This window comes from Podarcis bocagei (assembly GCF_964188305.1).
Source record: "Podarcis bocagei genome assembly, chromosome: 17".
NCBI classification, from domain to species: domain Eukaryota; kingdom Metazoa; phylum Chordata; class Lepidosauria; order Squamata; family Lacertidae; genus Podarcis; species Podarcis bocagei.
Genome location: NC_138143.1, coordinates 15,530,698 through 15,548,196, shown reverse-complemented (window position 1 = coordinate 15,548,196; position 17,499 = coordinate 15,530,698). Strand labels below are relative to the sequence as shown.

Sequence of the window (17,499 nt, the reverse complement as noted above, 5' to 3'; positions counted from 1 at the left end):
AGACCTTTGTCCGCATGGTGATGACTCTGCTTTTTATGGTGCTGTCTAGGTTTGTCATTGCTTTTCTCCCAGGTGACAGCATACAAAGTACTAAAAGGATGAAACCTCCCCCCCCCCATAACCAATGCTTGGGGAATTGCAAGGAAACTATCAAGGAAACTGCAAGCACACCTGAAGGTGATGCACTTTCAGCTGACGTTCATGGCTATTCAGAACACAGTTTAGGGTAGAGGGATTTTGATCCCTGTAGCAGCTTTTTGGTTTCTCACTGAAGCAGATTTGCACAGCAGAATCCCATTTTCTCACTCAGCAGATTTCTATGTGCCAACGCCATGGGAAATTTTCCTACAAAAACACAGTCCTTCTGTAACCAACAGTCCTTCAAGACCTTTACTTTAATCCTAAACATTTGCAGCAACAAATGTGCTACCAAGCCATGTATTACAACACCGTGCAGCAGAGTGGCTGATCTTTCAAACTTGGGCATATTTGCATACAGGAGAAATCAGCTGTTAAATTAACAACAAAATATTTCCTCTCCAATGTGTTGCTGGAAAAGCAATTTTTGGCAGCACTTTTAGAACGGGCACTTCTTTCCCAAAACAAAAAATGCACCACCTCAAGGAATGGTTATTGTCTCCAGTATTTGGCACACAGTAAAAGCTCAATTTGAACTTACTTGTTTATTCAAATGATAGCCCTACAACAAGATGTTGTTGTGGTATGGAGGGCTTCTGTTCAAGGCTCCAACCATTCCATTCCATTTCATCCCACAACAGTTAGTCCTCTTTTGCCTACCACTCCTTACGTCGTCCAATCTCAGTTTGGTAGTTTATTTTCCTCTAAATCAGTCAATATTTCATGGCCACCACTGAGTCTTCATTACAGTGCTTGAAGTTTTCTTTCTTTTTTCTTTTTTTCTTTCTTCCTTCCTTCTTCTTCTTCTTCTTCTTCTTCTTCTTCTTCTTCTTCTTCTTCTTCTTCTTCTCTCCTGCAAAGTTATCCTGAGTCTGTGGATACCTCATTCTTCTATGTAACTATTGATCTGTTGTCTAGACAAGCAATGGCACTGAAATAATTGAATTGGGCACTCTGGTCAGTGACTGAAATAAATAGATTCATTCAGTCAATTAATTGAATTGGAATTAAAATACTGAAGATTAGAGAGAGACAGACAGACTATGCTAAGTACAATAAGTAGCCCTTGCAAATTACATTAGATCAATGGTAGGGTGCATCCATTTACTCAATCATCTTTAAAACAATTATTGTTGATAATTTCAGCTGTAATTTTCAGTATTAGACAATTGCAAGCCTACAGATAATTTAAGTGCAGCTTAGAAATCTTAATTCAATGGGCTTTAAGCAAGCTACCGTAAGTAAGTACAGGATTGCGGTCTAAGTTCTCAATGTTCTCATCTAATTTAATTCCCAATAACTCTGAAAAGTATATCTGCCTGAAAGTGATTCATCAAATGTCACACAGCAAGCGCAATGACTGAATGGAAATATTGACCTGGGATGTTTCATGCCTAAGCACACTCTACTAACTAGTCTTCGGACGATGCCTCTAAAAACATTTACACGGGGATGGAGTTTCCATATGAAGATTGCTCGCTTTCACTGCCCTTGGCACAGAGGTTCTTTAACTTCCACGAGAGAACTGTTTCAGCCTTGCATTGCCTCTTTGTCAAAAGCAAGGACTGTACCACCTCAGACTCCCACATTATGAATCCATCTTTATGTAGGCAGACAAACTGGGAAAGATAGCAAATGTGGTCATTTCTAAGAATAAAATTGAAATGAAATAGTCAGGTGCAAAGTACCCTTGGAACAGGCATGGGGAGCCTGCAGCCCTCCAGATGTTGCAGAACTAAAACTCCCATAATCCCTGGCCACGCAGGCAGGGGTTGATGGGATTTGGAGTCCAGCCATATATGAAGGGCAACAGGTTTCCCACTACTGCATTAGACCATCCTTTTTATTATTATACTTTGCTAAATTATATGAAATAATCAATACAGTCAACTTATTGGACTCAAGGGTTACAGTCCTTAAAATGGACAAATTTTTATATGCAGAAAAATGGAAAGATGTTTGAAAATGTAGGTGGATTTGTTCAAGAGTCTGGGATAACCAAGTATAATAAAATTAACTGTAATGGTAGGAAAGTATTTACAGCTACCTTGAATCCCAGTTTGGGAGAAAGGCGGGATGTAAATACATTTAACAACAGCAACAACAATGCAATATGTCAAGAAAGAATTATAAATCTCAGAGAAGGGAATTGACTTTATAGGTATTTATGCTGTAGAAAAATACTTCCTCTCTTTGCAGCACGTCTGGGTTGTATTTTATAATTTTTAATATCACTAACTTAGAAAACATTTTGAACTGAAATTATACATATGCACAATCATTTATAATTAACTGCACCGAATTGTATTTTAACTTTTTTTTATTTCTATTGTGCCTGCCAACAGATAATATTGTACAGCCTGGCAACCTGAATATATTTCCCCCCCCCCCTTTAAACGATAGGAAAATGTGTTGAAAATAAATACTTAGGACAAAAAGGCTTACCACTTTCACTCTCAAAGAAATTGAAAAATGTGTTATTACTGTTTAGTACAAATGGCACAAGGATATTAGCTATAGCTGCAGCTGATGTCACAATAAGCTGGGTAAATTCTAGCCTACTTACAAGGAAGCTATTGACATGCTCAATTGTTAAGGGAGGGGAGAGAAAAGGAATGTTTGATGCTGGGAATGGGAAGGTTTAGAGCCAGGTATACAGACCTGTCCACACCCTAGCATGGCCAAAGAGCATGGACAGACAGTCCCACCTACATATTATGGACCTCTATGAAGTAATATAGCCAAAGCTACCGTGTTCATAACTTTCTACAGCTTTTACCCACAACTGAATTCCTACTTCGAGTTGTCTGTGTGCCTGTAACCTGCCCTAGGACCTTACAGTGAAGGGTGAGTAATAAATAAATAAACCGAGGGCCTTCTGGCGGACCGAGGGCCTTTTGGCGGTTCCCTCACTGCGAGAAGCCAAGTTACAGGGAACCAGGCAGAGGGCCTTCTCAGTAGTGGCACCCACCCCGTGGAATGCCCTCCCACCAGATGTCAAAGAGAACAACAACTACCAGACTTTTAGAAGACATCTGAAGGCAGCCCTGTTTAGGGAAGCTTTTAATGTTTGATGTATTATAGTATTTTAATATTTTTTTGGAAGCCGCGCAGAGTGGCTGGGGAAGCCCAGCCAGATGGGCGGGGTATAAATAATAATAATAATAATAATAATAATCATCATCATCATTATTTATTATTAATAATAAAACAAATGCACCATCTAGTCCTGAATAAAAGTCTTAAAACATCTTAGTTCTGAGTTAACAAGGATAGGATTGATCAGGCAATCAATTAATGCTATGAAGTTTACAGTGCAGCCGTATGCATGCATAATATTGCAATCCAACAGTACCCTTTTATATAGGCCTAATCGAAAATAAATCAGATAAGCAGGTAAAGGAACACAGGCTGCACTGATCACTTTAATGTGCTTATGAGTATTTCTGAAGCAAAAAAATCATCCTTGGTTTTTAGGTGAGGCCCTCATGGAGTAGGCAGCATTTTAGAAGATGTATTTCTCTCCTATGTACGACCAACAGCAGTTTTTCAAGTAAGAGACTTGTATTAAAAACAGTAAGCAGATGAAACTTTCCCATTGATTAACAGGTTTGTAAGGCTGCAGTCCTATACACATGTACCCAAGAGTAAATCCCATTGAATTCAGTGGTGTTCACTTCTGAGCAAAAGTGCAAACAATTGTGCTGTAAATCCATTAACCTAACCAATTAAATGTTGCAGCTCTAATTGAAAAGCATATGAAAGATGTACATGTATATATATTTATACATGTATCATTCTGCTTATCCATATAGCCTCTTGTATAAATGTCCAAGGCTTTCTGACAATTGCTCAGTCCCATTTGATAAAGACAACCATAACTGAAGGAGAATTATGCACCCCAATATGTTCAGAATGTCGTTTACATATAAATCTATACAATCAAGATGCAAAGCATTTACTTTAAATAGTATCCATCCTGTAACTGACGTAGTTCTCAAACATTCACGTGCTCCTATAGAAACAAACGTTTGTTTTTAGATGGGTTTAGGATAGCGTAGCACTGAACTTTAAAGTCAGGTAAATAAACTTTTTTAAAACAAAAAGTAAAAGAAAACATACAGCGTTTGAACCTCTCTCAATTTATCTCTCGTGCTTCTCTCTATGTATGCGTACTATCTCCTTCTTGTGGAGACAATGTTACGGTACAGTCACCATCATAAAGCCTCTCCATACATAATTTTTCTTCTGACTATTCCTGGGAAAGATTGCTAGTCAGCGTGAGCCAAGTGTTGCCAACTTATAAAGTGATGCATATTTTGGCAAGTCGAAGACAGCTGGGTACGAGTCTGGAGAAAATAATGCTTCAATACAATTGTTGTTGTTTAGTAGTTTAGTCGTGTCCATCTCTTCATGACCCCATGGACCAGAGCACTCCAGGCACTCCTGTCTTCCACTGCCTCCCGCAGTTTGGTCAAACTCATGTTAGTAGCTTCGAGAACACTGTCCAGCCATCTCGTCCTCTGTCGTCCCCTTTTCCTTGTGCCCTCCATCTTTCCCAGCATCAGGGTCTTTTCCAGGGAGTCTTCTCTTCTCATGAGGTGGCCAAAGCCTTGGAGCCTCAGCTTCAGGATCTGTCCTTCCAGTGAGCACTCAGGGCTGATTTCCTTCAGAATGGAGAGGTTTGATCTTCTTGCAGTCCATGGGACTCTCAAGAGTCTCCTCCAGCACCATAATTCAAAAGCATCAATTCTTCGGCAATCAGCTCTCACTTCCATACATCACTACTGGGAAAACCATAGCTTGAACTATACGGACCTTTGTCGGCAAGGTGATGTCTCTGCTTTTTAAGATGCTGTATAGGTTTGTCATTGCTTTTCTCCCAAGAAGCAGGCGTCTTTTAATTTCATGGCTGCTGTCACCATCTGCAGTGATCATGGAGCCCAAGAAAGTAAAATCTCTCACTGCCTCTATTTCTTCCCCTTCTATTTGCCAGGAGGTGATGGGACCAGTGGCCATGATCTTCGTTTTTTTGATGTTGAGCTTCAGACCATATTTTGCGCTCTCCTCTTTCACCCTCATTAAAAGGTTCTTTAATTCCTCCTCACTTTCTGCCATCAAGCTTGTGTTATCTGCATATCTGTGGTTGTTGATATTTCTTCTGGCAATCTTAATTCTGGCTTGGGATTCATCCAGCCCAGCCTACAATAGCATTCTAATAATGTACTGTATTTGGAACTACTACAATGTTTCCCTTAAAAGTTTTGCAAAATTTAAGAAGCGAGATCATTTATCTGGACTATTAAAATTCCTGGTTTTCTATCCATAGAAAGAGTGCCATGTCAAAAACTATATATACAAAAAATATACAAGAAATCTCTGGCTTGTATAATTTATATCCCACCTTTCCTCTAAGCTAAGGAGTTCAAGGTTGTGTAAATAGTTCTCCTCCCCATTTTATCCTCACAACAACCCTGTGATGTAGCTTAGGCTGTGAGTGAGTTACTGGCTCAGGGTCACCCAGTGAGTTTCATGGGTGAGCGGCAATCTGGTTTCTCAGGTCCTAACCCAACACTCTAACCCAGGCACCCCCAAACTCAGCCCGCCAGATGTTTTGGGACTACAACTCCCACCATCCCTAGTTAACAAGACCAGTGGTCAGGGATGATGGGAGTTGTAGTCCCACAACATCTGGAGGGCCAAGTTTGGGGATGCCTGCTCTAGCCACTTACCCAGGCTCTCTTTTGTAGTAGCTTGTATATGTCTAACATGAAAATTCAGGTGTCTTATGACTTACTAAGTTTTTTAACCTCAACCATTGTTCATCAAACAGCAACGCCTCTTCTCCATCTCAAATGGTAACAGCTGTAATAGTAAATGATGTGTTGATTAAAGACGTCTTTATAATTCACTTGTTAAGTGTTTCTCACTAAGATTGTAATTAGTGTCACCATTTTCCCATGACGTGTATACAGTATTTCTCAGTTCTCGTTGCCACTGAAAACATGTTACCCAAAGTAATCTATCTGAATACTTCCCCACCCCAAAGGCATGATGAGCAAACAAGGGACTTTATTATACTGAAATTGTGTTCTTGCCAAGGCAAACGGCTGCAAACATCCCTGCACTGCTCGTGGTCGCTTCCAACTTTATGATTCTATGAAATGACTTCTGTAAATAACTACAACAAGAAAATATTGGCCATAAAGATGGTGCCAATTTGCACACGTTGTTGTTCTGCCACTCACATTTGGCTTCTTTTGTTGTCAAGCACACAATACCGGGTGAAGAGATTAGAATCCTTTAGGCAGCAACTTAATTGCAGAGCTACCAATTGCCACCTGGAAAGGTATGTTTGACTTCCAATATTAAAGCTACTCTTATTTGCCTACCCCTTGGAATTTTACCAATCAATTTCCAATTTTGTTTTTCTCTGGTCAGTTCACCATATGTGCAAAAACGGTTTCCCTCCTCTTCTTTAAGGTTTTCTAAAGAAGAGGAAGGCACCTTTTACAGGAGTTGAGCTTGAGCGAGAAAAAAGTACGTTGCAAAAACCCCGCTGAGTCCACAGAAATAATAAAGTGCTTCAAAAGACATAAAATATGTTTTATATATAGAATGCAGCAGATTATTGAGGTAGTGAGTCAAACTTGAGTTAGGCTGCAATCATATGCACAATTACCAGGGAATAAGTCCGTCTGCAGTCAATAGGACTTATTTCTGAGTACAGTAGACATATCTAGGATTGCATTTTAAAATAATAGGCAGGAATTTCCCCCACAAATGGAAAAATGTAAACAAAAATGGATCTATCCATAATACTGTGTGATGCACTAATAGCTTTTCTGTTTTTATGCTAGAGTTTCTTTTTCAAAGGTGGCTCTTTCATCATTAGTTTATTGCAACAGACTGAAATGACATACTCTAGCACCGTAGAAATGTCTGAATTCAAATGTTTTTCATTTAACTGGGACTGTGTACATTTCACTGTTTGGGATTGGGGATTGGTTGCTAGGATAACTCTTTAGCTCTTGGTTCTTTATTTAGGTCTCTCAGAACTCTCTTGACCTGCTGTCAGATTACAACACAAAGTCTTAGAGATAAATACCACAGACAACAGTTTCCTTGACTAACCACTTTCCAGCTTAAGAAAGCTAAAGCTCGTTTTGCATATTTGAAAGGAGAGGTACAGAAAAACAGCAGGAACAGCCAAATTAGTCTTGCATCTTATTAATACCTAGAACAACCATTGCCGTATAAATTTATTTTGATTCTACGATGAATGCTTTGATTGTTATACATTCTGTAGAAAGAGAGAAAGAAATAAAATACTTTGCACTGAAAACGAATTGCATTTGACTCTCCATTAGAATATAGCAATACTGCTTGTCATTTATTTCCTTGCACAGAACAAGGACAAATTCTGCAGCCAATAACAGGCGCAACAACAGGAGATAGCTTGTCCCAATGAAAACCAAGAACACCGCCTCTGCAATGCTTCTAACCTCTGTTGCTTCAGGAGCTAGAGTCCATGTGCCGTCGGGATTAGTCATTAATGCTAGCTACAGATGCCAGAACAATCTTGTTGAGTGCTTTAGGAAACCATCCTATAAACTACTCTGAAACTTTCAAAACATTTGTTTAGATGTAACAAAAATACTGTAACACTATACATAAATAAATCCTGAACTCATTGAACTTCTGAGTTGCATGCAGAATATCCACATTCTATACTACAAGGAGGAAGCAAAATGCCCTTTCCTTTATATTCCAACAGTGTTCTCAGTTCTCGGAGTGTTGGTCCATAAGTAGCCAAAATGTTCGTAACCGAACAAAAGACGGATGAACCGGCAACCTTGTGGGAGCCCCAATATTTGCAAAAGTTTTTTTAAAAATCTACAGAGGAAAACACTCTAAGGGGAACATGGAATCCATGCCACCCAAAAGCCCACTAAGGGCTTATGCCCAGTTGGCATGCTCAGGATGCTGACTAACAGAGAGGGAAAGCAAAATACATGGGGAAATGGAAGTGCAAATAGAATGAAGTGTCTGGAATCCTGAGGAGCATTGCACTCTGCAACATTTCTGTGCACTAATAGCAAATTCAATTCGCTGAGTGTTGATCCTTGTGTAACTAAAAAAAAAAGGCACCACCTGTGCACAGGGAAGAAGTATCTGCAGGCTTGGAGGAATCCCAAGTTTGCAGAAGTAAAGCAAAGTAGCAGCCCACTGAGCTGAGCATGTTTAGTAGCCAAGAGTGATGACCGATGTCAAGGGACAGGGGTAGAAAACCAGCTGGACGGAAAACACAGTGGAAAAGAGAAACCATGAACAAGCACACTGAGCTTTTTGTTTCAGGACCCACCTGACTAGAACAGATATCAGCCTGAAGCAAAACTATCCATCCGGAAATTTCTCCATAGACTTAATTGGGTGATCTGGCCCACAGTGAGCCACAAAAAAATCAAGTGCACTGTCCAGCAGTTCTAACAAAGAAAATCCATCAAGATGTGTAATGCACATGAATATTTTAATAAACAGATATACCCTCAGCCCTCAGTCAGACCCCAGTCAGTGTGAGCATAACCTCATCTATTAAAAATCTTCCTGCACATTTAGCACATAAAAATGTGCATTTACCAAGTGCTACTCTCCACGGCACTGTGGGTTAAACCACCGAGCCTAGGACTTGCTGATCAGAAGGTCGGCAGTTCGAATCCCCGCGACGGGATGAGCTCCCGTTGCTCAGTCCCTGCTCCTGCCAACCTAGCAGTTCAAAAGCACGTCAAAGTGCAAGTAGATAAATAGGTACCGCTCCGGCGGGAAGGTAAATGGCATTTCCGTGTGCTGCTCCAGTTCGCCAGAAGCGGCTTAGTCATGCTGGCCACATGACCCGGATGCTGTACGCTGGCTCCCTCGGCCAATAAAGCAAGATGAGTGCCGCAACCCCAGAGTCGGTCACGACTGGACCTAATGGTCAGAGGTCCCTTTACCTTACTCTCCAATACCCTCTCAAGGTTTCACTTCTATCACTCAAATCTATTTTTCCAGCATTTGACAAAATGTTACAGTCACCATCCCTAGATAATACCTCAACTGCTTTTTCAACTGCTGCATGGAATGTGGTTGTACAAGTGTCCTGGATTGGATAATGTTGTAAAATGATGTGTCACGGCGCACTCATCTCCTCGCCAAACCGTTTGTAAACCCTGCTGCCCCTCATTGAGATGCATTTCTAAAAGTAACAAACAAGAGTCATGCTACACCAACGCTTGGCCATTTTGTGAAACCTCTAATCTTTACACTGTAATTCTTTGAAAGCGATATGCTCCCTCCCTCCTGGGTTTGAGTGCAAATCTAGATAGATGTTTAAGAAAGGAGGGAGCTATGCTTATGATATGTGCAAAGGAGCATGATGTCAAAGTAAAACAAAACCTACATGGAACAGAGCCGTAATATCCTGCCATGTTAGGAAATGCCACCGCGGACACACGAGGCATTGTACATAGCTCAGAAACAACAGTAATTAAGGCTGCTAAACGGGGTGTGTGTGTGTGTGTGTGTGATATGTTTGTGCCACTTTCGCCAACCTGATATCCTGCAGATGATTTGGACATCGGATGATCTGGAGGGCACCTGATTGGTGGAAGCCGGTCTAAGCGCTAATCTAAAAGCTTCCCAGACATCTCCAAGACAAAAATACGTTGCCAATCAATGCACTCAATACTGTTAGGCGGGTTTGGGCCTGCAGATGATAGTCAACATAAAATAATGGATCAGTATGCTATTGTAGCAGCATGATGCATTGTGCGCCACTATAGTTATTGGGGGCTCGTTAGCCTGGGAAGGTAGTCCATCCAGAAGGAAAACTCAGAAAACTCTGACCCTAAACTTCTGCTGCCTGGGGGACATCTTTGGGAGAAGGAGTAAACCTTACACATATCCAGAGTGGAGTCCCTAAGATGGTCGGATGGCGCCTTGTACGCCTCCTCCTGGCATCTCCTGCAGCCAAGCTGGTGCCAAATGTATTGCTTACTTTCCTTTGGACCCACAGCAAGGCTGAGGAGGGGGCGGTGTCTTGTCGCAGGGGCAGCCCAGGACCTCCATGTTCAACGCCCAGGGAGGTCAATTCAGTACTGCGGTTTGACCTCACCCCCAGAGGCACACTCCATGGTCCCTCAAGAAGGACAGATGCCAACATCAATATCCGACTCATGATCGTTTCGTACAGATTAGTAAACCTCTTACCGTATGTACTTTGCTCACAGAATTATAGTGAGACTGTATAAACTGGCCCACTCTGAGCCAGGGAAGATGTAACATGACTCATCATTTATGGGTAAGGAATAGGGGGTGGGCATGGGCAGTCCCTGTCTCCACTCCCATCAGTCCATTATGAATTCCTTTCATCCTTCCCCAGCCATCCTTAACCATGGCTAAGGACACTGCCAATGTAAGCCTTAACCACAGCCAACCCTTCTTCCAATTGTGGTAAAGGGTAAACTCTGTTTAGCATTAACCATGGTTAAGGATATGAAGGGTGTGTGTGTAGAATTTGCACCAGAAAGGAGACAGACAAGAATAAAGGAGCCCACATTCCTATGGCCCATGCCCAGTCTCTCTACCAGTGGACTCTGTTGCATCTACGCCCGTCCCTTTTTAATGTACAGATTGGAAATTCTAATCCATGTTAATGATTCAGATCACAGGAAATTGTAGTTTTTCTGGAATAAAATGGCGTGATTGCGGTTTCAATCCGCCATTTTTGAAAGCTTGTTTTGAGCATAACTGATCATCTCATCGATGAACTCTGCATTCCCCAAAAGAGTTTGAAAACTGTTAGGAAGATCCAGAATGTTATTACACACCTAGAATGATCATGCAAACAACTGTATATTAATCAGATATGACATTTCAAACTTTCTCATATAAAACCTTATGGTAGATATATCTTGGAAAGCTTTTTTTAAAGCTGGAAGAATGCAGACACGTATAAACATTTAATTCATATGGCAAAGACTGCTTAGTTACATTTCTCCTCATGCAGAGTGTTTACTCTGAAGTAATGCAAACTGTATCTTTAAAGTATCCCAATGGAAAACAAGACATGCAGAACTTCACATCGCAACATTTTACTACAGAGGCAGATGACTGTAGCGGACAGGCTTGCCTAAATGGTTTCAACCGCTGCCAAAAAGACTACACTGAAGAGTACAGTTTACACCTCACTTTTAAATGAAGATATCTGGTTCTGCTTTGGCCATTTGCAGATGGCAGTTGGCCAATTTTAATCTGTTTTGGTATTTTTACTTTTGAATGGTTGTGAATTCTTCTTTCTGCTGCTTTGACATGATACCTGAACTGGCAAAGCCTATTTATAGCTGCAGCACCACACCCACAGGTAGGTCTATAAGGAGATGGGAATAAACCGGCAAAACAGAGCTGGCATGACCCAAGGAACCTTTAGGTCCTAAATCACAACCTGTGCAAAGCATGTTTGGTGTGATGTTTGAATTTAGCCACAGTATGTAGAAGGAGAGCAAATATATTATTGAGTATATCAGCTCTTTAACTCACAGTATTATGTGCTTGCAGAAATGCATTTGCAGCTGAAACTGTGAACTATTTCGCATTTGTAGCAGCCCTTGAGCAATCTCTCGAGTGTGCAGGTTTGATGACATCATGCTACGTACGGAAATGAAACGGTTCCTCCAAACTCTATATACGTAAGCTGTTGCCGCAACCTGTGTCCCTCCCAACAGTTCAAAACACAGCTGTCAGAACTGCGCAAATTGCTGAAGTCATATTCACAGTCCTGACATGAAGGTCATAGGTCCATAGGTCATGCATTTGGCATCATCCACGAGCACAACAGTACAGCACAACAGTACAGGCACAAGGTTTTGGTTTGGGACCCAGATGTATAAATCCTACCTCCTTCCATCTAAAGCCACTAGGCCCTTTGGTCTTTGTCTGAAACCCTTCACTGTATAAGGTGAAGCAGCCCACAAAGCAGAGCCGTTTCAGCAGTAGCACACGGACTATGGAATTCACTGTCTAGTATTCTGCTTGCCTTGAGACATGTTATTCTTCCCATATGCTTTAGACCTGAGTAGTAGCTGAATGCCTATTGTGGAAGCCTATTTACTGCTGATACTTTGAATTTTTTGCTTTGCTTTCTGGTTTGAGGTTTTTATTTGCAGCTCAGGAATTACGGATCCCATTTAATACATGACTGTTGGACATTCTAACAGTCCCACATGCAGAAAGAAAAGACGGCTAATAATATCAAAACAGTGGGTGATGGGGAGGGAAACAGAGGCTGCCAGGAAATGTGAACCAGCCCTGATACAGACACAGCGGCAAACCACAAGCTAAGTTACGGACAACGCAGAACGGTTTTAAAAGCGAGTGGTACTAGTCTCTCCATACGATACTAACCTTTGCTTCAACTTCAGGCGATACTTTTTCCACTTTGTTCTTGCTTAGCAGGCTTTTCACCAGTTCTTCCACTTGCACGTTGAACTTCATGAACGTCACGTAGACGAAATAAGCAAGCAGCAGCGTTAAACTTTCCCACCACATGATGAAGTTATCCAAAAAGAAGATGATCAGCAATATCAGGTCCATGATGTAAAAAGACACATCCCGAAAGAGGGGCCACCAGGTAAGGTGCAGGATCTCCTTGGAAAATAAAGCACACATCCCAATCACAAAGAGGATATTGAACACGGCAGAGCCAACTATTGTTCCAATGCCGACATTGCTGTGGGATATAAAAACTCCTATTAGAGAAGTGAAGAGTTCTGGCGCTGAGCCACCAGCAGCCATGAATGTTGCCCCGGCCACATCATCAGAAATCGCCAGTTTTTCTGTAATGACTGTCAATGAAGGAACAAAGAACTCATCGCAGACAATGGCTAAGGCTATGAACATGTAAACCATTCCACAAATATGAAGTATTACGGCACCCCTCCGTCTTTCTTCAAGAGAAAAAAGATCTTCCGGATACTCTCCCTTGGAGTGCTCCTCCGTATGGTTATCCTGCCCAGCTTCATATTTCATAGAAATAGGTGAATCTGGAGCGCCGGTTTGATTCTGTTCGTTAAAGTCCAATAGAGTTCTTTGATGCATGTGCTTTGACTTATGGCTATCTAGATTGCTGGCTGTCTCTGTGCTATAAGGTTGCGACTGGAAAAAGGCACTAATTGAAAGATACAGCGTGCTAACGGCCACAATACCCAGGAAAAGTCCTGTTATTCGTATCAGTCTCAGCTTTTTCCTAACGTTTGGGTGTTTCTTACAGCCAAGCAGTGGTTCTGGCAGACACAATTCCTCAAGAAAGTTAACAACAATGTTTTTGCACGGAGCCATTCTGAGCTCTTTCCTGCGGTCCAAGAATTTAAAGTCAGACAGATTGTTCTGTCATTCTTCTTTCACTGTTCAAGTAAATGTTGCTTTGACGTGTCCTTTCAGAATCCGATCGCTTGATGCTTCATGTGGAACACATTCCTTGGTTGTGCTTAAAAAGAGAGAGAAATGTTTTCATCAGTTTAGTTACAAGGTCAAACATCTGATGCGTCAAAAGACATTTCCCTGTACATTATATAAAAAAAGAGAGAGTTAAATTTCCTGCTACATTAAACCAAAATGACTAATAACACATAAAAGTGCTGCTTAACATTTTATGTGATGGAAAACCTGGGACTGCCACCGGGTACGCAGTCAACAGGGAGGATTTTTTTCTGATTTTGAATCACTGCACTCTAGTCATCATTTAAGAATCTGAGCACTCATTTACTAATTTCTCATAGCTGAAGCCAAACCTGCCAAGTTCATGATCCCAGGATCAGTCACTGAGCGTACCTGTCCTGATCCCTCATTCTTTTAGTCAGCATCAAGTTAACACAGGTGCATGCATACACTGATTGAGGGGAAGTGCGCAAATTCATTTTTCGGGGGGGGGGAGGGCAGGCAGAATCTGTGACTGCAGTTTGGTGAGAAGAAAACGCAACAAGCGTCAATCTTATTGTCAGGAAAGTGTGCAGGACGGTGATCTGGGTGACACCGCGGAGCACTCCAAAAACCAGTCCCAATTCACAATCCCTTTGGACTGGAGCTTTAGGATTTAAGCCACTTTAAACAATTAATACCCACCAAAGTCAACTGAATTAGACTGGCTGAAATCCAGCCGCTTCATATGGATCCACAGCTCTGTGGACCTAGCTGCAAACTTGTTTCTTAAGGACATTAAAGGCATTAAATATCCGATATTGCAATATGAAATTTGCAGCGTTGAAAAGTGAAAACACCCTGGCAGTCCTTTGGAAGCATAGTTAGAAGAATACTCAAATACTATCCAATGCGATGCACTCACTAATAGCAAACTCAGAGCCACTGTAAACTCGGAGCAATATAAGACGCACTGGAAGAAGACACTGCAAGAGCTTAAAGTGTGTTATCATAAAAAGAGAAGCTGTAAAAACCTTCTCACTGCCTTGGTACCCACCGCCATAAAGGCAAAACATGTACAATGGATTCAACTGTCCTTTCCTCCCTGACCCTCCTTTTTGTAAGCAGTCATGGCATACTTATGGCCGAGGAATTAATTACTCTCTAAGCCTCTCCTCCTCCGACCTCTGCTCATCCCTCAGACTCCGCTGTGCACTTTTCCTGGCAAACTGATCCTATTACCGTACAGACTCAGGCTTTCTTCTCCTTTTTTTTTTTTTTTTGGAAAGTTACCATCCGCAGGGCGTATCACGGTGCAGTTGAAATATTTGCTTCTCTCCAAATCAGAAACCCAGTCCGACCGAAAAACAGCAACGAAACCTTCCCTACTGCATGGATGTCCCTTTAATTTTTTTTTTCCCAGAGAGAGGGATTTAACTGTATCCATCTCATTCTCTGAAACAAAACAGCTCTTCTGCTGAAATGCTCAGGATGACTGGAGTAAATCAGCCACGGCAAAGGAAAACCCCTTAAGGAAGACTGCAAAAACCTAGGCACACTTACCTGGGAGCAAAGAAGTCAACTCCTAGGGGCTGAAGTCCCTTTGGCACCCCAATAAAATATTGGAGGGGACTACCCATGGGTATGCCAGGATTTATGTTGGAAGGGCAGAATATCAGTTTTTTTTTTTTACTGATTTTATTGATTTGGGGGGCCATGCCCCCCAAGCAGATTAGCATTGCCATTCAAATGTTGTGTGTGTGTGGCATGTCTTGTTAGCGATTATGTGGAGGGGGTAGCCCCACTCCACTCCCCATATTTGCTTGAAATTGGCACCCCTGCCTGGGGGCAAATCCTATTTGAACTCCATGGGGTTTACTGCTGAGTAGACTTGAATAGGACTTCGCCACAGTTCTGTGCTGGGGCCAAGCAAATCGAAACAGATGCCCCATTTTAAGAAGCTGCTTGTTCTCTGTTGAGGGCTAACGACCCTTCCTCTGGGAATCTGGCAGGGCTTCAACTCCATGCAAAACGAATTAATGGCTCAGTTGGTTAGAACAAGTGGGGTGCTGATAACACCGAGGTTTTCAATCCCCGTATGGGACAGCTGCCTATTCCTGTATTGCAGGGGGTTGGACTGGATAACCCTCAGGGGTCCCTTCCAGCTCTGCAACCCTACGATTCCAGGATCCTTCTAGGAAGAGGTCCTTAGACAAGGCGGGTCATTCATAACCGAGCCACCGAAGAAATCCAGCAGGATAAGGAAAGCAGCAAAACTGCAAGCTGGGATTCTCTTTGCCTGGATAACTCAGCTGGTGAGAATGAGGGGTGCGAATGACGCCAAGGGTTGCGGGTTTGATCCCCGTGCTGCTTATTCCTGCACTGCATGGGGTTGGGGTGGATGACCTTCGGGGGTACCTTTCGATTTTTGCAAATTCCAGAATTCTCTGAAACTGGCAGCGCCAACCCAATAACCGGGTGGGGGTGGGGCACTTAGGGCAGGCTATAAATCCCAATGAATGCAAATCCCAATGAATGCAAACCCTAAATCCCAATGAATGCAAACCCCAATTGAGGTCACGACCCCCCCACCCAGCATCCTAGGCGCCCTCTCCCTCCCCGCGCAACTTACCACCCTGCGTCCTCCGTCCCCGGGCATGAGTGGGAAGCCCCTCCGCGGTCCCCCGGGGCAAAAGATCAGCCTTCTCCTCTCCAGCGCGCTCAGCGGGCGGCGGCAGACGCCTCGGACCCGGCCAGGCAGACCCGCGGCAGCGGCAGCAGCAGCAGCAGCTCCGGGAGAGACCGACCGGCACCGCCAGACGCGCAGCATCCACTGCCGGGAAGAGGACCAGGAGTGCCTCCCGGGGAGCCACGCCCACCGCCCAGCCACGCCCACCCAGGGGGAACTGGGCGAGCCAGGAGGGCGGAGCCTCTCATCCCCACCCCTCGGGGTGGGGCTTCTCCGCCTCCGCCTTTTCCCGCGCTCTCAGGGGGGAGGAGCCTGGCGCGGTCCAAGCCCCGCCCCTCGCCCGCCTCGCGCGCTTTTCCTCCTCAGCTTTTTCCCTCAGTTTCAATTCAATTTCAATTTCGACATGTCTGCGTCCTTTTTCCACAATAAACCATGTTCACAGTTATATGTCTTGTCCATATCTCAGGGCAGCCACACACCCCCAATCCTCAAACATTAAGAAAAAGCGTTTAAAAAATTACTCAGGTCCCCCCCCATAACATTTTATTTCCCAACAATAACAATAACAACAATAATAAATTTTATTTATACCCCACCCTCCCCAGCCAAGACCAGGCTCAGGGCGGCTAACACCAGGTATAAAAACAATTGATTGAAATACAACTTAAAAACAAGATTAAAATACAACACTAAAACATATAAAATATAACAAAAACAATAATAAAGATAAAAACAAAACAGATTGACTCCCCCCTATTCCCTTCCTCGGTTCCATTGTATTTCAGTGTACTTACTACAGTACATGTCCATTATAAAGTTTTAAGCCAGGCATAGGCAAACTCAGCCCTCCAGCTGTTTTGGGACTACAACTCCCATGATCCCTCACTAACTGGACCACTGATCAGGGATGATGGGAGTTGTAGTCTGAAAACATCTGGAGGGCCAAGTTTGCCTATGCCCGTTTTAACCATATGAATTACTTATTGTCCATTCATAATATAATTACAAATATTCTTCAAAACCCTGCCAATGTATTAAACTGCTTCTGTAAATATGCAGAACTGCTTCTGTAAATGTACACTGCTTCTGTAAATATGCAATAAAGTCCTTCCAGTCTTCCTTAAATTCGTTGTCGTCTCTTCCTCTTAATTTCATTGTCAGTTTCGCCATTTCAGCATATTCCGTTAATTTGACTTGCCAGTCTTCTTTAGCTAACAATG

General features: G+C 42.6%; 1 protein-coding gene across 3 annotated transcripts in view; it reads right to left on the bottom strand.

Moving 5' to 3' along the window:
- Window positions 1-16,445, bottom strand: part of SLC24A2 (solute carrier family 24 member 2) — an 83,372-nt gene extending 66,927 nt beyond the window's left edge. For all 3 annotated transcript variants that reach the window (XM_081176496.1, XM_081176498.1, XM_081176497.1), the window contains exons 1-2: window positions 16,223-16,445; window positions 12,580-13,660 (exon numbers count right to left, since the gene is read on the bottom strand). In XM_081176496.1, the coding sequence (XP_081032622.1) occupies window positions 12,580-13,512 (933 nt within the window). In that variant the 5' untranslated portion in view covers window positions 13,513-13,660; window positions 16,223-16,445. The remainder of the gene's footprint in view (window positions 1-12,579; window positions 13,661-16,222) is intronic.
- Between the last annotated feature and the right edge of the window lie 1,054 nt (window positions 16,446-17,499).